The sequence below is a fragment of the Peromyscus californicus genome, unplaced genomic scaffold (assembly GCF_007827085.1).
Source record: "Peromyscus californicus insignis strain IS unplaced genomic scaffold, ASM782708v3 Scaffold_8__1_contigs__length_139910024, whole genome shotgun sequence".
NCBI lineage: Eukaryota > Metazoa > Chordata > Mammalia > Rodentia > Cricetidae > Peromyscus > Peromyscus californicus.
Genome location: NW_026294606.1, coordinates 128,217,859 through 128,238,553, shown reverse-complemented (window position 1 = coordinate 128,238,553; position 20,695 = coordinate 128,217,859). Strand labels below are relative to the sequence as shown.

At 53.2% G+C, this 20,695-nt stretch overlaps 2 protein-coding genes across 6 annotated transcripts; one reads left to right on the top strand and one right to left on the bottom strand.

Annotated features, from left to right (window-relative positions):
• The first annotated feature begins 1,354 nt into the window (after nucleotides 1-1,354).
• Nucleotides 1,355-5,365, top strand: Palm3 (paralemmin 3). 4 transcript variants are annotated; one of them, XM_052728542.1, is made up of 7 exons: nucleotides 1,428-1,560; nucleotides 2,001-2,143; nucleotides 2,253-2,337; nucleotides 3,261-3,306; nucleotides 3,440-4,612; nucleotides 4,676-4,725; nucleotides 4,816-5,365. In XM_052728542.1, the coding sequence occupies exons 2-7, from the start codon at nucleotides 2,028-2,030 to the stop codon at nucleotides 5,131-5,133; spliced, it is 1,788 nt and encodes a 595-aa protein (XP_052584502.1). In that variant the 5' UTR covers nucleotides 1,428-1,560; nucleotides 2,001-2,027; the 3' UTR covers nucleotides 5,134-5,365. The 4 variants fall into 4 exon arrangements, with proteins under 4 accessions (XP_052584503.1, XP_052584502.1, XP_052584500.1 ...); XM_052728540.1 differs by having other exon boundaries at nucleotides 4,676-5,365; XM_052728541.1 differs by having other exon boundaries at nucleotides 3,440-4,725.
• A 635-nt stretch (nucleotides 5,366-6,000) lies between these two features.
• Il27ra (interleukin 27 receptor subunit alpha) lies at nucleotides 6,001-20,694 on the bottom strand. Of its 2 annotated transcripts, XM_052728539.1 has the most exons (15): nucleotides 20,018-20,694; nucleotides 19,657-19,774; nucleotides 18,497-18,654; nucleotides 18,259-18,413; nucleotides 16,048-16,204; nucleotides 15,872-15,945; nucleotides 12,506-12,689; nucleotides 12,226-12,414; nucleotides 9,200-9,301; nucleotides 8,965-9,123; nucleotides 7,182-7,307; nucleotides 6,729-6,819; nucleotides 6,505-6,598; nucleotides 6,295-6,404; nucleotides 6,001-6,188 (listed from the first exon to the last, which is right to left on the bottom strand). In XM_052728539.1, the coding sequence occupies exons 1-15, from the start codon at nucleotides 20,112-20,114 to the stop codon at nucleotides 6,161-6,163; spliced, it is 1,842 nt and encodes a 613-aa protein (XP_052584499.1). In that variant the 5' UTR covers nucleotides 20,115-20,694; the 3' UTR covers nucleotides 6,001-6,160. The 2 variants fall into 2 exon arrangements, with proteins under 2 accessions (XP_052584499.1, XP_052584498.1); XM_052728538.1 differs by having other exon boundaries at nucleotides 6,001-6,404.
• Nucleotide 20,695: the final 1 nt, after the last annotated feature.

The following is a 20,695-nucleotide window of genomic DNA, read 5'->3' as shown; positions in this document are numbered from 1 at the left end:
CTCCCAGAACCCTGAGAATCCCAAGACTTGTGCAGGCTTCCTCTTGCCCTGCTCCTTCGGAGTAGGGAATGTTTACCCCATAGGGAGCGAGTCCGGATCTGTGAAGAATTGAGCTGCACGTTCCCATTCTGTCCAGGACACGCCTCTGGCAGTTCCTGTGTCTGGTCCCTGTCCCTGGCTGAATGGAGGGTGTCATTTGGGACGCCCAGAAACACCTCCTCCGAAGCCACTCACACTCCTCACCTCTTAGACCTCCATATATCGCACCCCACCTTTGGAGTCCTCCTTAGGGAACTCCCCGCACCCTCTGCGCGCGGTCCCTTCCGTCCTCTCCCTCCGTGACGCTAATCTACCTGTGCGCCTCCTACCTCAACTCTGCCCCTTGCACCCGTTCCTCACTAGCCTGTTTCTGGACCTCAGTTCTCTGCACCCTCATTTTTGCACTCCGTATTTCTGCACCCCACATTTCAGAACCCTTTCTAAAACCTATTTCTATATCTCATCCCTGAACCCTGACCTCTAAACTGTGTCTCTGCACCCTCGTTTCCCTGACGCCGGCCTTTGTGCTCCATTTCCCTGGCTTCCACTCGGCACTCCATCTTTCTGTACTTCATCTCAGACTTCTACCTCTTAGCACCCCAACTCTCTGTAGCCCACTTCTGCACCTCAACCCTGGAGCCCCTCTGTACCCCAAGTCTCTGGTCACCTGTGTACCCTCCGTTTTTCTAATCCTTCCTTTTGTATTCCACCTTACTGACTTTCCCCACCTCATCCACCCCCATTTTTCTGGACCCGACTCCTCAGCACCCCAACTTTAAGTGGCTCACTTGGGTGCTTTGCACTGTCACCTCATTCATGTCTCTGCACACCTCTGCACCCCGATTTACCGCATTTCCATCTTTGTACCCTATCTCTGCCCCCTCCTCTATCTACGCCTGAGTCTCTCTGGATGTCTACCTCTGCACCCCCATTTTGACCTCCATCTCACTAGCACGTTCCCTACATCTAGACCCACATGTCTTTGAACCCTTTCATCCCCCTTTTAAAGAATTTTTTGTCGCAGGGTCTCTGGGGCCCAAAGTAGCCTCCAAGTTACTACTACTCCCTTTGTAGTCCAGGAGGGCATGGAACTCAGGGAGACCATCCTACTCCTGCCTCCTGAGTCTTGGGGCTACAAACGTGTGCACCTCGTCTGGCCATCCTCCCCATCCCAGAGGTCCAAAACCCTAGTCCCCATTCCTAAGCCCCGCCCCACGCCCCCATCTTCCGACCACCATTGGGCGTGGGCCCGGCCTCCGCAGCATCAGGGCGCGGCCGCCTGGTCCCGCCCCGCCCCGCCCCTCCCGCTGCTGAGTCAGCGCTCTGCGGCCCCCGCCCGCGGGAGGACGCCCCGGGAGCCCCGGGAGCCCCGAGGAGGCGGGCGGAGGCGGGCAAACGGCGGCACCGGGCCGCCCGCAGCTCTGGGACGTGTGTGCGCAGGAGAAGCGGCGGCTGCAGGAGGAGATCGGCGCTGCGCGTCGCGAGCTGGAGGAAGAGAAACTCCGCGTGGAGCGGCTCAAGGTTGGCGACTCCCGTCCAGCCCCGGCGGTGAAGTGGGGTTATCTTTGTGAGGCCGGTTGAGAGACAATAGGAACCTCTGTCCAATTTGGGGAGGGGGAGATGGAGAGGAGGCGGGCGAAAGGTAGCCATGGAGACAGCCGCCCCACTCTGGAAGAGTATGGGGAAGGTGGAGGGCTTCTCCCCGTTTGGCGGTGATGAGAGGAGACTTAGGCCAACGCTGGGGCGGAGAGGGGCGCATTGGGAGGTCTTTCTGGCTTGGCAGGCTGGAAGGATGATGGTTGTGTGCCTCTGCTTGGGAAGGCTGCTTGCTTGCATGGTGTTGGGGGACGAGATATGGGCATGTCTCCCAGCCTGAGGGATGTGCCCTCTGGGCGTTTGCAAGCAATGGGTGGGGAGGCAGGCTTCCCGTGGCTAGCTCCGGACTCTCTTCCCATGTCCAGAGGAAATCTCTCCGAGAACGTTGGCTCATGGATGGGGCGGCTGAAGGGCCAGAGCGGCCGGAGGACCTGGCCTCCAAGGACCCACAGTCGCCTGAGGGACAGGCCCAGGCTCGAATTCGTAACCTGGAAGACAGCTTGTTTTCGTGAGTCGGGAATGCCTGCTTTTGAGCCATGCCCCAGCCTTTGACAGCCTTCAGAAATGGAGCAGGTTTAGTCCGGCCCCGCTTCCAGCAGCCCCCCTCTCTCCCTCAGACTCCAGTCACAGCTGCAGTTGTTGCAAAGTGCGTCCACAGGTGCCCAACACAGACCTGCTGGCAGGCCCTCCTGGCGCAGAGAGGTGAGCAGGGGCTGGAAGGGGTGGAGAGGAGGGGGTGTGGCCAGCAGCGTTAGACCGGGACTCAGCAGAGGTGTGCTCTCTCAAATGCAGCCTCTGCCTTGGTGTGCAGTCAAATCTATTCACGGTTACTTTGCTGTGTTCTGTGCAGGTTGATTTTTCTTGTCTAGACCTTAGTTTCCTTATCCCTAAAACGGGAACACCAACTAAGAAGTGCCTTTGGGGGGCCAGTGAAGTTATAATTTAGAACTCACTGTCTTCCTGCTTCAGCTTTGCCAGTGGCAGGGTTACAGGCGTCCACCACCATGCCTTGATCACAAAGGGAGTTTGTGTGCGTGCAGATGTGAGCAGCTGCCCCAGGCCTTTCTTCATCTCTCCCTGTCACTCCATGCTGTCACACTGCCTCTTTCCTATTCCCTTTCCGTGTCTAGATCACGGGGCAGTGCTGTTCCTGTTCCTTAGCCTGGAACAACGGTCTCCAACTCAGCACTCTGGACAGAGCATACCCCACCCTGCACGCCTCCAGAAGCCACGCCCAGGCTTGTCTCTACAGGAAACACTGTCACCCCCTACACCCCCGACCTCTCCCGGCTTCTTCCCATCGCTGCTTCTTCCTCTCCCCCTTCCAGTGTGCAAACACTGTGTATTTATTGGTTGTTCTGTTTATCACTTCCCTCTTCCCGTCTGATCGCATCAGGTCTTTTCAGGCTGGGGATATGGCTCAGCTGTACTACGCTGGCCTTGTGTGGACCAGGGCCCTGGTTCCACACCAGCACTTCCTCCCTCCCCCCAAATCCTTTGTCTAGGACAACCTCAGAAGCTGGCCAAGGAAGCGTTAACATAGCATTGGTTAAGCAGGTAGAGCAAAAACATACCTGGGCGGTAGAAACCGAGGCCGTTTGACCTTGTCTCTATTGCATTTGCAGGGGCCCCGCCCTCTCTCTCAGCCCACCATGGAGGCATGTCCTGCAGGCAAGTATTGGAATCCCAAGGTCTGGGGTACAGTCACCACCAGTTCACTTGACCCAAAAGAATCTGTGGTGAGGGTCCTCTTCGTCCCCCATCGTCCTGACCACTCTGCCCTCCCCTCCTTTGATTCCCCCAGGCCTCACTGATGTGGACAAGAGAACTTCCCTGCCAGCTGGTCCAGTGGGCATGTCCCCTGAGTCCCCCTCTGATCCCAGGAAGGAGCTCATTGAGGTTCTGCCAGCCTTGAGGCCATCCCCTGAGGCCACAGAGGCCTCTCCAGAAGCCAACGGCCCCTGCCCCGAGCATAGCCCCCTCCCAGAGCAGCTGAGCCTAGGGGCAGCGAGTGTCACTAAGGCCAAAGGAGATGGGGTGGTAGAGGTGGACTGGGCTGGGCTTCGGGCCACTGAGAACAGTGCCACAGACCCCACGGGCATGGAGCTGGAGGCTAAGGTGGAAGAGGTGGTCCTCGAGGCCATCGGGGCTAGGCAGGGCACCAGCAGCCCTGAGCTCCCCACTTGGGTGAAGGAGAGCAGGGGTGTGGTGGAAGTGGTCTGGGAGGGGCTGGGAGGCAGTGATCCTGATGTCACAGGGGAGTCAGGCAGGAATGCAGAGGCCACACAAATCAGTTCCCCAAGGCTCCAGGAGCAGGTTGAGGCAGAAATTTCCAGGAAAGAGGAAGGTGCTTCTAGAGATAGTCCTGAGGGTGCTGGGCAGGGGGACCCTGGAGGAGAGGAGGGGTCCTTCATTTGGGTGGAGAGAGCAGCCCTCAGTGAAGACTGGGAGGAGCTCTTGATGGAGGGCTTAGAAGCACCCCCAGGGGCCGGCTGTGTGGGAGGACGCGAGGCTTTGATGGGAGCACAGCCCAGAGGGAGTGAAGAGTCCTGGGAGGTGGAGAGGAGAGAAGTGGAGAAATCAGAGGGCATGGAAGAGAGGGCAATGGCAGAAAAGCTTGGGGCAGAGCGGGGTGGGGCTGCTGAGGTGCCAGAGCCAGCCCAGGGAAGAGAGGAAAGCCAGGCAGAAAAGGGGGATAAAGGCAGCCAGGGCCCTTTGCAGGCTGAGAGAGCAGCAGAGGAGGAACAGTGGGCAGTGAAAGGGAAGGAGAGTGAAGAGGCACTGGAAGTGAAAACAGGAGGTGAGGAAGAGCCAGACACCACGGAGAAGCCACTGGCGGCAGAGAAAAAAACAGAGGGCCCACTGGAGCCAGAGAGAAAAGGAAGTGAGCCGCCATCAGCGGAGGAGAGAGACGGCGGAAGCTCCTTGGACAGGGAGTCAAAAACAAGCGAGGAACTATTGGAAGGAGAGCCAGGAGGCGAGAGCTCATTGGATGAAGAAACTAAAGGAAGCGAGAAACTATTGGAAGGAGAGCCAGGAGGCGAGGAACAATTAGCAGAGGCAGAGAAGACCCCAGGCGCCAAGGAGGAGGTGAGTCCAGGAGAGCAAGGCAGATCCAATGAAGGAGCAGGGTTTCGGGTGGAGGACGCCAGCCAGCCAGGGACCCCTCTTTGTGTCCAGGAGGAGCCCACGTCAGAGGAGCAAGGACTGCAGGGCCTGGAGAAGCAAGAAGGACCAGTGGAAGAGACAGCCAGGGAGCCTCAGCCCTGTGCTGAGAGTGAGGATCCTCCCGGGGATGCCACCCCCCTCTTGTCAGAGACCCCAGCCCCGGAGCAGCCTGTGGAAGGCCAGGCACTGCTCCATCAGGAGGTGTCCAGCACCAACCCTGGTGACCACCCTGCACCTACCTATGCACCTGCCCGGCAGCTTGAGGTAGCTGAGGCCAAAGAGGCTGGTGGCCCTAAGCAAAAGACGTGCCAGTGTTGTGTGGTCATGTGAGCCGACACCTGCCGCCCAGCACCCTTTTCCTCTCACAGCTACCTCGCTGCCTGGCATCCAGCAGAAGGTCCCAGGCACAGACAGGGTACCATAGGACTGGCAGTGGTACCCAGGAGCCAGCAGCCCCTGTGTTTATTCACACCTGGGCTTTTAGATTCCCTGCCCACTGCCCGTGGCCCTGACTCCCTTCTGCAATGAAGCCTTTATACTTGAAAATTAAATGTTAAGGCAATCTGGCAGTCTGTGTGTCTTTTTTTGTTTTGGTTTGGTTTTGGTTTTGGTTTTTCAAGGCAGGGTTTCTTTGTGTAGCCCTAGCTGTCCTGGAACTCACTCTGTAGACCAGGCTAGCCTTGAACTCAGAGATCCATCTGCCTCTGCCTCCCAATTGCTGGGATTAAAGGCGTGTGCCACCACTGCCTGGCTTATTTATTTTTATATTATGTGAGTGTTTTGCCCGGGCGTAAGTAACCATGTGTATGCAGTGCTCACTAAGGCCACAAGAGGGCGTTGGGTTCCCTAGAATGAGTTGTAGGTGATTCTGAGCTACCCTGTGAGTGCTGGGAACTGAACCTGGGTCCTCTGCAAGGGCAGGGAACCAGGCTGTGGTCTTCTGTGTGAAAACAAGGGCTCCCAACTGCTCAGCCGTCTCTCTAGGCCCTGGAATGTGCCTTTTGACATGGAATCACCTCCTTATTTGCTCCTCGGAAGTCGATCTTACTAGCAGCAAAGGCTGTGGCTGGGTGAGATGACGACACACACTTATGATCCCAGCACTGGGGATGCAGCAGCAGGGGGATCACAGGCTTGAGACCAGCCTTGGTTACATATCAAGACTCTGACACAGTAAAGAAAACAACAACAAAAGGGTTGGGCCAGTGAGAATATTAATTCTTCCACAGCAACAAAAAGATGTCAATGGTGCAGAAGCCAGAAACCACAGTCGGTTGGGCATGGCGGCACAGCCTTTAATTTCCGCTCTTGGGAGGCAGAACCAGGTGAATCTCTGTGAGTTCCAGGCCAGCCAAGGCTACGTCGTGAGATCCTGCCTCAAAAAACTAAAAATAAAAAAGTCTAACCCAAGATAGGGACACAGGCTAGAACCTGGGGGCTGGAGGCCCGAGGCCCAGCTCCTCTGGTGTGGGTAGGAAGTGTTTCTCATACCCAGAGTGAAGAGGGGCAGAGGCTGGAGGGGACTCAATAATGGGCTCTAGCTCCATTTCCTCCACTTCCAGGATGGGTCCGTCTTTGGGTGGCTGGGGCAGGCTCACCTCCTGGGGAGACGGAGGCTGGGAACTCAGTAGTCCTGCCCTCCCACCTGCCCCAGCATCCTCCAGTGGGAGAGTGGTGTCCCCACAGTTAGCGTTTTCTCACCTTTATGTAAGGCTGCCCAGAATTGCTGTTGGCAGGGTCAGGAACCCTCTCCCAGATCCACTGGGGAATCAACTTGTGTCGCTGGCGGGGGCACCTGGCCAGCAGGGACCCAGTGGCAAACATGTTGCTAGAATCCATGAACTTCCTGAGCCCCAAGGCCACCCATCCAAGGCCTAGCTGCTGAACCCCCACCAGGGTAGAGATCCCATATCTGACGGTCTTACCTGGAGGTGGCCAGGCTCAGGCCACAGCCCATCAGGATCAAGCCCCACAGGGACAGGACCCAAGGCAGAATCTTCCACATGACCCCATTATCTGTGGGTGGGGAGAACAGGTAGGACTACACAGCCATCTTGAACAAGGGGTCTGGGCATGGGTGGGGCTGAAGGGGCAGCCATCATGAAGAAGAGGCATAGGGGTGTGCTGACAGGCACAGTCAGGGTTGGGGAGATGCTGTTCCAGATATATATTGCTGGATAATACAACAGCATTTAGAAGAAGCAAAGTGTCCTGAGGTAGACTTGGGGTGTGGTCCTGGGTTCCATCCTCAGGACTATCCTATACATATCCTATACATATCCTCTCCATTAGAAGGCTCTCCACCATTGAAACCCACGTTAGGACTTCAAGACACCCCTAACCTGGAGTGGGCAGGCAGCCCCATCCCCACCTCATACCTGGTAGGTGAAGCCAAAGGCTGGGACCCGGTGGGCCCTGTCCTGCAACAGTGGACACCATCACCCACAGCTCGAAGGAACCCCAGTGAAGGCTGGGCAGAGTGACCGTCTGGGTATTACAACTCACTGAAGGACAGGAGCAGAGGAGTTGGGGGAGCAATAATCATGCCCTGGGGCCTTTGCACACAACCCTTCCTCCGTGCGACTTTCCACATGGCTCTGTCTCAGTTTTCTTTATTTATTTACATGACATTCTATTATTTTCTGGGGGGCTTGCCCATAAGCATGCCATGGCACACATGAGGAGGTCAGGGGTCATTTCTCACCACCCATTCCACCATAGGAGTCTTGGGCTTCGTGGTAGGGGCCATCTCATAGCTCCTGGTCTGTAAATTTTGTCCAGTGTCACACTTCCTTAACCAATCTTCTGACCCCTCATTTAAAATGGACCCTCATTTTGGGCACAGCTCTAACCGTCACGTGGCTGATTAGATGCTAGCTCAGTTGTCTATGCCTGTGAATCTCCCACCGGGAAGTCAGCTGCCTGAGTGCTGCCTCCCATGCACAAGGCCCTGAGTTTGAACCCCAGCCCTGAGGAGGGAAGGGGATTGTCAAGGGCACGGAAGTGTGCCCCGTCATTCCAGTTTCTCAGAATGCAATTTCCAGGTCGGGTTGAGATCAAGTGAGACCCTGTCTCCACAAACAAAAAATTCAAGTTTCCCAGACCCACTGTAACCACGTGTGCACAGTATTCGAGAAAGCTGCACTTTCTGAATGGGGAGCAAGAGGAGGTACTGATGTCCCTGAAGTGTCCCCATGGTGACTCAGTTACTATTTACTCAGTCTCTGTGTGTGATGGCATAAGTGTGGAGGTCATGTGGGAGTTGGTTCTCTCCTTTGACCATGTGAGTTCCGGGGATTGAACTCAGGCCCATCAGACTCAATGGCAGGAGTATTAATTTGGTGAGTCATTTCACAGGCCTGTGAGGCAGAATTTGTAACAAGTTCAGATAACTTCTATGGTTAGGAAGAAAAGAATAATGGTTTTGTTTCTTCAGTGATGGGGATAAAACCGAGGGCCTTGTACCTGCTGAACACTTGCTCTACTGCTGAGCCACACTCCAGACCCTCACTGGGGATTCTAGACAGGAGCGCTATGCTGAGGTACTACCCCAAGCCAATAACAATACTTTTATAAAGGAATCTGCTCTTTTAGATTTTTTTCTTATGGGTATGGGTGTTTAGCCATGCAGTACTCCATGCAGTACCCATGGAGACCTGAAGAGGGCACCAGAGCCTCTGAGACTGGAGGACAGAGACTGCAGCTATGTAGGTGCTGGGAACCGAACCCAGGACCTCTGCAAGAGCAGTCAGAGCTCTTAACTGTTGAACCTTTCTCCAGCCTCAGGAATTTGTTATTACAGTAAAATATCTCAAGGGTAGCACAAGGAAATAAAAATCACAAGCAGTCCTACAAGCCCTGTTAACACTGAGAGAAATTTCTCTTGACATGTCTGAGCCTTGGTTTTGCTCAGTGCTTTTTATCAAAAACAAAGCCATCTCAGAAGCTGTGATCCTTTTTATACTTTTCACTTAATGAAATATGACAGACTGGAGCCTTCACCTTTAGTGTCTCGGTAAGCCTTTCAGCAGTAGCCAAGACTGTTATTGTCCTCTGGGAACTTGGTGACATAGAATTCCCAGGTGCGGAGAAGGTAGGGACAGGGTAGATGACAGGTGGAGCTTTGGGGATAGAGGAAGGGACAGGAGGCAGGAAGCTCACCATTCATGCAGACGGTGGGGAGATCTCTGCCCTGTATGCACAAGGTATAGTGAGTGGCCTGGCCTCGGAGCTGGTGTCTTGGTACCTCTCCCCATGCCACAGCAGGTGTCCCTGAGGGGTCATCCTGGAGTCGCCAAACTGCTGGCCCAGCAAGGGGTACTGTGAAGAAACCCAGTGTGTCAGTATCTAGTGCAGTTCGTGAAGCCCGGCCGCACCCTCCAGTGACACTCCTTACCTAACTCCTCTGTGAATCCCCAAACTGAGGGTGCAGCAGCTAACCCCTCTGGGAAGGCTGCAGTCACTGTAATTCGATAGGGGACCCCTCCTTCGAAATCCCCTGGAGGGAACAGGAAGAAGAGAACATTTACAGCTGGCTCTCCCTCCCCAGGGCAGAGCTCACTTACAGGAGCTGTCATTTGGGCCCCTGGGGGAGGCTGTTCCACAAAGCGCAGCCAGATGAGACCCGAGACTGAAGGGAGAGAAAGCAAGCTGTAAACAGCACAGGCAGGGACAAGCCCCAGCTGTGTGCAGTGACTTGAACCTGTGGCACTCTGAGGCTGGACTGCACAGAGAGACCCTGCCTCCAAAACTAAAGAGCAGGGCTGAGGGTGTGACTCAGTTGGTAGAGTGCCTGCCTGGCTTGCACAAAGCCCGACTGAGGTCCTCAATAAAAGCGATATGTCTCTTGATCACTGAGCCGTCTCTCCAGACTCTTTATTTTTCATACAGGGTCATACTATATAGTCCTGGCCAGCCTTGAACTCACAGAGACCTGTCTACCTCTGCCCCCTGAGTGCCAGGATTAAAGGCACTGGTGTAGGGCCACATGCCTGTCATCCCATCACTTGAGGGGTGGAAACAGGAGGGGCAGAAGTTCAAGAGCATCATTGGCTAGTGAATTCAAGCACCCTGGGATACAGGAGAGTATTGGAGGGGAGGGTAAAAGAATAGAGTGAAAACTAAAATAATATCTGGGTGTAGTTATACACACCTTTAATCTAAGCCAACCTGGTCTACACAGGGAGTTCCAGCCAGGCAGGGCTGCACAGTGAGACACTGTTTCAAAACTGAAAACGGGATTAAAGGGCTGGAGAGGTGGCTCTGTGCTTAAGAGCACTGGCTGCTCTTCTAGAGGACACAGGTTCAGTTCCCAGCACCCACATGGCAGCCACAACCATCTGTATGTCCAGTTCAGGGGGATCTAGATCCTTTTTCTGGTCTCCATGGGTACTGTTCACACTTGGAAAATATTTTCATTCAGGCAAAGCACCCATATGCATAAATAATAATTTTTTTTTTTTGGTTTTTCGAGACAGGGTTTCTCTGTGTAGCTTTGCGCCTTTCCAGGAACTCACTTGGTAGTCCAGGCTGGCCTCGAACTCACAGAGATCCGCCTGGCTCTGCCTCCCGAGTGCTGGGATTAAAGGCGTGCGCCACCACCGCCCGGCTTCATAAATAATAATTTTAAAAGTTTATGGGGTTGGGGATTTAGCTCAGTGGTAGAGCGCTTGCCTAGCAAGCGCAAGGCCCTGGGTTCTGTCCTCAGCTCCGGAAAAAAAAATATTTAAAAAATTATAAAAAAAAGGGGGGGGGAGATAAGAAGGCAGGCATGGTGGCATATACCTTTAATCCCAGCACTTGAGAGGCAGAGGTAGGTAAGTTTGAGGCCAATCTGGTTAACAGAGTGAGTTCCAGGGGAGCTAGGGTTACACAGAGAAACCCTGTCTCAGAGAGAGAGAGAGAGAGAGAGAGAGAGAGAGAGAGAGAGAGAGAGAGAGAGAGAGGAAATTAAATAAAATAAGGGTTGGAGAGTTAGCTCATGGGTAAGAGAGCATACTGTGCTTACAGAGGGCCCAGGTTTGCTTTCCAGCACCATGGGTATGACTCCAGCTTCAGAGACTTCTGAGAGTACCTGCACCCGTGCGCACATACACACAGACACATAATTAAACTGTTTAAAAATCTTAAGAATAAAACCAAACAACACATGGAGTTGTGGAGTCCAGTCTCAAACAGATACACCTACAAATCACTCCTGAGCCTTCGCTCACGGGCACCGACTAAGAGGCAGAAAGGCAGAAAGACTGTAAGAGCCAGAGGGTCAGGGAGTCTGCTGTGAGATGTGTCTCCGAGTGAAGTCCAAAGTTGCACCGGTGACGCCGGGCGGTGGTGGCAGTGCACGCCTTTAATCCCAGCACTCGGGAGGCAGAGGCAGGTGGATCTCGGTGAGTTCAAGGCCAGCCTGGTCTACAGAGTGAGTTCCAGCACAGCCAGGGCTACACAGAGAAACTCTGTCTCAAAAAACCTAAAATGAAAACAAAAAAATAAGCAAATAAAAACAAAATAAAATAAGTAAGTCCCCAAAGTCGGGAAGCGAGGTTCTGCGGCTGGGTGTGAGAAACGGAGAGCAGAGCTCAGCCCTCTTGATCGCTGGTCAGGGCTGTTCCTGAGGGGCCTTGATTCTCCAGCATTTGTGGTCAGGTAATGCTTCTCCATCAGTGACCACAGTGGGATTTTGCCCCAAGGCCGGGTAATAAAATTACCAGTAAAGAGAGGCATGGACACAGGCCTTCACTGAGGACACTCCTCTCAAGGGAGTCAGGCTCCTGAGGGCCTGCCTCTAAACTGCTGTGCCCGCGAAGTGGGCCAAAGAAGGAATGTTCCAGAACCATTATCCAGAGTTCTTCTCTCTCTTTCTCCCCTCCTTCCACACGCCCCCTCATTCCTCGTTCCTTTGGTCTTCCTGTCTCCTCTTCCCCTCCCTCTCTCCATCCTTCCCTTCCCCTCCCTCATTCTCCCCCTTCCCCCCTCTCACCCCCTCACCCAGGCTGTCCTAAAATTAGTAGTGATCCTCCTGCCTCAGCCTCCTCAGTTCAGATGTAGACCACCATGGGCTAGGACTTCTCTCTTTCCATCCAGTGCACACGTAAGCTTCAACATCTCACTTCTGTGTCTCCCCCACTGCCTCATTTTCTTCCTTCATACCTGAGACACTCGTCCAAATATCAGGCCTCAGTCTAGAAGCCTTTGATGGCATCTGGAGTTTTCCCCCATAATGCTACAATCTGAACCTTATCTGGCTTCCTGTGTCAGCAGGTAATCCCTCTCTGGCACAGACTCCCACCAGGGCACCATCGAGAAATCGACCCATAGAGTCAGCACCATGTTCTGGGTCCTCCAAAACTGAGCTAAAGCAATCTCTTTATAAGTGTCCAGCCCCAGGTACCAGGAGATGGGATCCCAGGGGTCCCAGGGCCTAACCTGGTAACGAAGCGCTGAGGTTTTCAGTGGGGAGATGGATCCAGCTGAGCTTGTCCAGGCTGTCACCATCTCGAGCCCAGTCCACCACATACTCCCACGGTTCCCTGGTCCCTTGTCGCCAGGTCACCAGTAGCCCTGGGCTCCCATCAATGCTTCTGACGACCACATCATGGGGGGCAGATTCTGGAGCTGGAAGCAGGAGGAGACATCTTGACTGTTCATTCAGGAAGTCTGTCTTGTCCCCTAAGGAATTGGACAGAGGATGTTCACATTGTTTTACCCAAGCAGACCAAAGACAGGTTGGTGAGAACTGGCCCGTTGGTAGTGTTGACAGTGGACACCACAGCCCACTCCATCAGTGCGGGGATGGAGGACTTGCAACAAGGGACCTCTTCTTGAGTCGTGGTAACATCTCCAACCCCAAACCAGACTCTGTAAGTCACCTGCACACAGGGTCCTGGGTCCTGAGGGGAGGAAAGGTTGAGGTTAGCATCCCCCCATTGTGTTGAGTGTCCACTATTTATAATGGCTAAGTCAGGCAGTGTGGCAGCATGGGAGGCCCAGTTCATGGATGCAGACACTGAGCCTCGGAGAAGTTTACAGAGGTTTACAGTGGAGGGCTGGGGAGGGAAAGGAGACACCCTGAGGGTCTGAAATCTAAGGAGCCTGACGTGGTAGCTCATATCTAGAATCTCAGGACTCAGGAGGCAGCGGCAGGAGGAGTTGCCACAGTTTGAGGCCAGCCTGGGCTACATGTGTCCCTGTCTTAGGAGACAAAAGTCAATGTGTAGCAAGCAGGGTACTGACTGCATAAAATAGCTTTGACTGTGCACTTACGGCCCTGCCCCGTTCTGCTCTCACTAATCCCGGCTTAGGAAGCAGCAATCAGACAAGACTTAAAAAACAAACAAAACAACACCACCCTGGTCTTGGCACTTGAGTGTGCTGACTGGATTTTTTGAAAATGCTCATCTCTGGAGCATTTACCAACCTCAGTTGGTAAAGGGCTTCCTGTGCAAGAATAAGGACCCGAGTTCAATCTCAGCACACATGTTTAAAAAGCCAGACATGGTGGCATGCTTGTAACCTCAGCGCTAGGGAGGTAGAGACAGGTGGATCCCTGGGACTCACTGGCCAGCCAGCCTACCCTGGTTAGCAAGCCACAGGAAAAGTAAAAAATAAAAAAAAACATGGTGGTCAGAGCCTGAGGAAAGATAAGAGTCCTCAGCCTCTTCATATACACACCTAAACACATACTAACACACATGCACAGATATTTATCTTTTTTCAAGATTGTATGTGTGTGTGTGCATGTGTGTGTGTGTGCGTGCGCGCGCGCACGCGTGAGCATATGTGTGTTGGGTATGTACACATGACTTCAGTACCCAAGGAGCCAGAGGATTCCCTGGAGCTGGAGTTATGAGCAGTTGAAAGCAGCCTGATGTGGGCACTTAGTGTCAAGATCCCAGTCTCTGCAGGAGCAGTAAGCTCTCCTGAGCCGACTCTCCAGCCCCACAAACCTTTATCTTAAATACCAAATTCTTTTCTTTTTTATTTTATGTGTGTGTGTGTGTGTGTGTGTGTGTGTGTGTGTGTGTGTGTGTGTGCGCGCGCGCGCGCTGCCGTGGCACATGTGTGGGTCAGAGGACAGTTTCTCAGGAGTTGGCTTTCTCTTTCCATCTTGTTTAAGTGGTGTCTCTCACCGTTTCTGCCACTGTGCTGGTCCAAGAGCTAGGGGACTCTTCTGTCTCCATCCCTCTCACTGGATGAGTGCTGGGATGCATGCCACAACACCCAGCTTATTGTGGCTTTGTTTGTTTGTTTAAGATTTATTAGCCAGACATGGTGGCACAAGCCTTTAATCCCAGCATTCTAGAGGCAGAGGCAGGCAGATCTCTGAGTTCCAGGCCAGCCTGGTCTACAGAGTGAGTTTCAGGACAGCCAGGGCTGCAAGAGAAAGCTTGTCTCAAAACAAACAAAAAAGGTTTGTTCACATGTTTTTTGTGTGTAGGGGTGTTTTGACTGCGTGTGTGTGAGTGTACCCTCAGAGTCCTGAAGAAAGCGTTGGATGCTCTGGAATTGGAGCTACAGTTGGTTGTGAGCTGAGGTGCGGGTTCTGGAAACCGAACCCGGGTCCTCTGGAAGAGCAGCCAGGGCTGAGCCGTCTCTCCAGCTCCACAGCCAGCTTTCTACACAGTTCCTGAGCCTGAACTCGGCCTTTCAGGCCTCCCTCAGCACCCCACCCTTGTCTCTCTCTGTTTGTTGAAACAGGACGTCACAAACAGAGCCCTCAAACTGAGTATACAGCAAGGGTGACCTTGAACTGTTGGCCCCTCTCCTCCTGCTTCCACCTCTCATTGCCAGCACGTCACATCTGGCTCATGCAGTGCGGCAGACAGAATCCATGACCTCAGACATCCCAGGGAAGCTGTACTTCTGGACTGCAACCCGGCAGGACCTAAGAGCTTTGAAATATTCATGAAAGACTCCTGCCCTGCTGCACACCCCCGGCTCCCTCCCTTGTGGCTTTGTTACTTCCTCCCCAGTGGAAACTTACAAGGATGGAAATGTGTAATAGTTTAAGTGATTCCAGAAAACTCCAGCAAGGAGCAATGTCTAATACCTTCAATACCACCACTTGGGAGACAGAGACAGGTGGATCTCTGTGAGTTAGAGAGTATAAATGTACACACACATGTACACACATACATGCTTTTACTTGCATGCATACATTTACACACCTGCATGTAAATGTGCATATACACATACATGCATTCAAATGCATGCACCCCTACATACCTGCGTGTATGCATGCATAAACACATGTGGAACTAAATGGATGGCAGTTGTGTGGCTCAAGGGTCATATATGTTTTATTCTTTGCAGAGTTCAGCCATGCCTAGCAGACATTAGATGTTCGATAGTATATTTTTTCATTGCTGAGTATGAAGCCTGGGACCTCACACATTCCCTCCTAGTGTTCTGTCACTGAGCCCTCCACAGTTTTATTTTATTTCACGTGCATTGGTGTTTTGCCTGCATGTGTGTCTGTGTGAGGGTGTAAGATCTCCTGGAACTGGAGTTACAGAGAGTGCTGAGCTGCCATGTGGGTGCTGGGCATTGAACCCGGGTCCTCTGGAAGAGCAGCCAGTGCCCTTAACTGCTCAGCATCTCTCCAGCCCCGAGCTCCCTTTTTAATTTTTTTTTGCTTTTCAGACTAAGATGCCCTGACCTTGAACTCACTCTGGCTGGTCTTGAACATGCAATCTTCCTGCCTCTGTCTTTTGAGTAGTTGGAATCACAAGCGTGGGCCACCTGGAATCAGGAGGACTATGACATGGTCCTCTACCACCTGTTTGATGGCAGCACGGGATCTACAGCACTAGTGTTACAACTTGCCAAGCTGCATTGCGATCATGTCCTGAGCCTAGACTTTCATATCTGCTGTCTCCTCCCTGGGACACTGGATTCCACCCAACACCTCAGATCTCTCACGGTTTAGGTGGAGACTTCTGCCTCACCCAGCACAGCAAGAGACCTCTGCAATCCAGGAAGTAACCTCCAGGGGGCAGCAGAGGAAGCCACCGCTGCTTGGGCGTTCCCAGACCCCTGCAGGGAACTAACTACCTTCGGACTTGCAGTTTACCTTCCAGAGAAGCAAGGCTGCCCCTTTGCCAGATGTTTCACAGACGGTGCCCGATACCCACAGATCTTCAGGAGCTGATGAGGACGAGGAAAAGCGGGGAGAGTTAGATGGACACGGCTGCCTGGCCTACGGTGGGCCGAGGCCCAGGAGTGCAAGACAAATGGAGACATCCTCACCCAAGAACGGCGTCAGGAAGGACAGGTCCGGGCTCCACTCGCCCCATGGATATCCGCTCTCCACGCGGCAGCGGCCGGACACCTGGTAGCTGGTGCCAGGTTCCAGGTTCTGCATCTCAACAGGAGTCAGTAGGTCTGTCTTCAGCTGTGGCTCCAGCTGGGAAAAGAATGGGGAAAGTGATGGGGTAGCCCTCTGTGCAGAGGAGACTTCCTCTTTCCAACGCTATGATCCTGGGTCTGGCACAGGCTAGCCCTCTAACACTGAGAAGTTACAGCAAGCCCTGGGAGAGAGAGAGAGAGAGAGAGAGAGAGAGAGAGAGAGAGAGAGAGAGAGAGAGAGAGAGAGAGAGTGTGTGTGTGTTCAGGTGTTGATGTCAAATGTCTTCCTCTGTAGCTCAATATCATTTTTTAAAAACACAGTAAATGCATGTTCTTTTTTTTTTTAAGATTTATTTATTTATTTATTGTATATACAGTGTTCTGCCTGCATGTATGACTACAGGCCAGAAGAGGGCACCAGATCTCATTACAGATGGCTAGGAGTCATCATGTAGTTGCTGGGAATTGAACTCTGGACCTCTGGAAGAGCAGCCGCCAGTGCTCTTAACTGCTGAGCCATGTCTCCAGCCCATAGCTCAACATCTTATTATTTTTAAATTCTAATTATTATGTATACAAGTGTATATTCTGGAGGCAGTCAGTGGACAAGTATGGAGTAAGTTCTCTCCTGCCATCTTTTTGTGGGTCCCAGAAAGCAAACTCAGGTCACAAAGCTCGCCTCACTTCACCCACTCCGTTGTCTGTCTCACTAGCCTCCACTTCGTTTCTGAGGCAGGGTCTCTCACTGACTCATTTGCTAGGCTGGATGGTCAGTAAGTCCTGAGATCCACCCGCCTCTGCCTCTGCTGAGGTGACACAGTCCACCATGCCTGTCTTTTTTGTGTGGGTGCTGGGACCATGTTCAGGACCTCATGTTGTGTGTCAAGCACTTAGACTACTGAGCAACCTTCCCAGCCATTGTCTATGGTTTGTTTATTTTGAGACAAAATTTTTAAAAAATTATTTTAAATTTTATATATTTATATGTTATGTATGGGTGTTCTGCATGTATACCTACATGTAGTGATATGTTGTATACACTGATAAACTTGCCTGGGGATCAGAGGAAATAGCCAGCCACTAGATTAGACATAGAGGCCAGACAGTGGTGGCACACACCCTTAATCCTAGCACTCTGGAGTCAGAGATTCTTCTGGATCTCTGTGAGTTCAAGGCCACACTGGAAACAGAGCCAGGCAGTGGTGGCACACACCTTTAATCCCAGTACTGGGAAGCACACCCGCCATTAATCCCAGTGACCTGGCTGGACCGAGAAAGGTTTATAAGGCGTGAGGAAACAGGAACTAAAGCAGTTCAGCTGAGATCCTTTCCGGTGAGGACTCAGGATTTCAGGCTGAGGAAACAGGATCGACTGAGGAGTTGGCGAGGTGAGGTTGGCTGTGGCTTGCTCTGCTTCTCTGATCTTTCAGCTTTTACCTCATTATCTGGCCCTGGGTTGTTTTTTTTTTTTTTTTATTATAAGACCATCTTAAATTCGAACAACATCTACATGTCAGAAGAGGGCACCAGATCTCATTACAGATGGTTGTGAGCTGACATGTGGTGCTGGGAATTGAACTCAGGACCTCTGGAAGAGCAGCCAGTCCTCTTAACCACTGAGCCATCTCTCCAGCCTGAGACAAAATTTTTAACTGATCAAGACAGTCATGCAGGCCAGGTGTGGTGGTACACCCTTCAATCCTGACACGGGGGGGGGGGGGGGGGGGGCAGAGGCAGGTGAGTCTCTGTGAGTTTCAGGCTAGCCAGGACCACACAGTGAAAGCTTGTCTCACTGGCCCCCACACTCACGAAAAGATACCCAGGCAGTAGCTAGAGGTAGCAATGAAGCCTGCTGCCCCAGAGCTCAGGAAGCTGAGGCTGAAGGATCGCAGCTTTCAGGCCAGCCTGGCTGGCTGCATGGCTACACAGACAGACTCTATCTCAAAAACAAGAAACAAATGAAAAAGTTGCTTGCGAGGCTGTCTGTGTGAGTTTGGGGGGATTCTGTAACAGGTGACAAATGGACCTGTGCTCTCTGGGACTTGGGGTGCTATCTCACCTACTGGAGACGGCATGGGAAGGAAGCCTGCCCCAGCCACCCCGTACACTCACCTGGGTCCACTCTTTCTCCTGGCATCTTTTGTACTGGAATTGACAGATGAGAACCTTATGAGTTGGCCATGGGGGTGGTTCCCACAGCACAGTGGCCTCTAGGGGTTCATCCTCAGAAATTTCCACATCAGAGAAGCTGGGCATGTCTGGCTTCACTGCAAATAGGAGGCCAGAGTGCACTGAGCCAGGGCCTGCAGCCACCCTCCCACCCCTGTGCCTCACCCTCCCACTGTGTTACTTTGGGTTTCCAAGTTCACAAAGACAGGGGACCAGAGTGGTTGGCCATCTTGGGTCGCCCAGATGAGGAGTTTGTCGGCCATGGTGTACTGTTCCCGGGGAATGGTCACCCAGCTCTGCCTGGAAGGCACCTTCACCTCCTGGGTTCTATTGGAATGGCTGTGAGGAGACATGCAGGGGAGAGACACACGTTGGCACAGGCCGAGCATCCCTGTACCGACTTCCTGCCCTCAATCTGCTCTGCTGGTGTTTGAAGCCCTGCTCTATTTCAAAGTGGTGTGGCCTGAGGCAAATGATGACTTAACCTCTCCATTCCTTCTCTACAATGTGCGCAATACGTGCACACGGTGAAAGAGCTCAGCAGGGGACCAGGGGACCGTCACACCTGTCATCCCAGCACACCGGAGACGGAAGCACGAGTATTGTCAGAGGGCAGCCTCACCCAGTGATACCCTGTCTCAGAAAACACGCCCTCCTCCATCCCTCCTCCCAAAGCCCTTTCACTGTCCTCTGCTTAGCCCAATTAAAATGGAGTTTCCAGACACACATCTGCACACATCTGCACCCTGCACCCCATCAGGACCAGCTTTCATTGTTGTGATTCCAAACACTAGACCAATTTTTAATTAATTAATTAATTAATTAATTAATTTTTGGAGACAGGATTTCATGTAGCTGAGGCGGGCCACTGATTATGAAGCTGAGGTTGGCTTTGAACTCCTGACCTTCCTGCCTCCATCTCCCAAGTGCTGGGATTAAAGGTGTGTGCCACCATGCCATCTTAGACTGGTGTGTTCACAGAGTGAACTAAACTGCTCCAAAAAGCCAAGCGATCTGCCTGATGTCTGCGATATAAACCTGCTTCCTAGTACTAAGCATTTTTCCTTTGCCATGTGCCTCCCTCGCTGATGGGCAGAATCAATCGTGGGAGGCACGTGTCGTCATTACTGTCGTTTGGTGGGGGGAGCACACTTAAAGAGGGAAAATGACTGATCCAGAGTTTATGCAGTAAGGAAATGAGTGGGACCAGGTTGAGGGTCTTGAAAGTGTGGAAGGAATTCCCAGTAGCTGGATTCGGGGGTCCTCTTAACCAAATCCAGTTGAAATCTGAGTGGCCACTCCCCGTGCCTCAGTTTCCCCAGACCACTCCAGGTTACTCACTACTTCTGACTCTGGTGATACAGCACAGGTGGAGTCTCCAGGTTGGCCAGAGATTCCCAGGAGCAGTTCAGGATCCCAAGGGGTCCGACGCTGTAGCACTGCAGTGGACCAGGGCTGCCTGTGGGGGCGCAGAGTGCCGGGAGGGCCATGATCAAGTTCTCGGGGCCTAAACATGCCAGACTGTGGATGCGTCTTTTCTCCGGTACTGCGAGGGTGTGGGACCGGAGCCCAGGGCCTGGCACGTGCTGGGATGGCGCAGAGCCATTCCCGGGCCCCTCCCCATCCTGCTACCTCCTGTTGTCGCCTGTTCCCCGCCGCCCTAAAACTGTGATCCCAAACTGGCACTCACGAAGCCTCTCACCCTGGGGCTGCGTCCCGAGCAGCAGCGGCAGCAGCGGCAGCAGCGGCAGCAGCAGCAGCTCCAAAGGCGTGAGGCTGGCAACCCGGGGCCCGCTCATGGCTCCCAGCGACAACAGACACCTCCAGGCCTGGGGCTTGCAGCTTTCGAGAAGGAAGACACCCCGCCCCTGGCGGGAAGTCCCCAAATCCGCCCACCCCCAACAATGACACGCACGCGTGCAAATGCTCGGAACTGAACCTTTATTTTGTGGTGGGAAAGTCTGAGTACTGGGGGCCCCCCGCGTCCCCAGCCCTGGGGTCTGCAGCAGAGTGCTTTGGGTTGGAGACTGAAGGGAGAGGAGCAGGGGGCAGGTTACACTGGCCTGGCCGGGAAACAGCGCGGCAATTAGGTCCGCACAGGGCGCGGGTGCTCAGGGTGGTCAGTTTGGATAGGTGGGCACTTGGCTGCAGCCAGGCTCTCTGGGGCTGGGGTTGGGGAGGGGAAGAACTCAGCCACGAAGATCAAGTTTCTGTTTGGCTAGGTCGGAGTGTGGCCCGGAGCAAGGTGGGAATAGGCTGGCACACAGCGTCTTGGCAGAGGGTCTGTAAGGAGACCGCGGAGGCTTCAATGAATGCTTTGCCTGTGGGAATGCTCGTGAGCATCGCAGGTTGGAGGCACCGCACGCACGCTTCCCCATCA

Bases quoted from the DNA above. Each gene is read 5' to 3' on its own strand.
- Palm3 (XM_052728543.1), top strand. From the start codon at position 2,028: ATGGATGGGGCGGCTGAAGGGCCAGAGCGGCCGGAGGACCTGGCCTCC. The intron at 2,144-2,252 runs GTGAGTCGGGAA...TCTCTCCCTCAG, and splicing joins CTGGAAGACAGCTTGTTTTC to ACTCCAGTCACAGCTGCAGT. The intron at 3,307-3,439 runs GCAAGTATTGGA...TGATTCCCCCAG, and splicing joins CATGGAGGCATGTCCTGCAG to GCCTCACTGATGTGGACAAG.
- Il27ra (XM_052728538.1), bottom strand. From the start codon at position 20,114: ATGAGCGGGCCCCGGGTTGCCAGCCTCACGCCTTTGGAGCTGCTGCTG. The intron at 16,205-18,258 runs GTGAGTGTACGG...TTCTTTTCCCAG, and splicing joins AGGAGAAAGAGTGGACCCAG to CTGGAGCCACAGCTGAAGAC. The intron at 6,820-7,181 runs GTATGAGGTGGG...CCCCACCCACAG, and splicing joins CCTTTGGCTTCACCTACCAG to ATAATGGGGTCATGTGGAAG.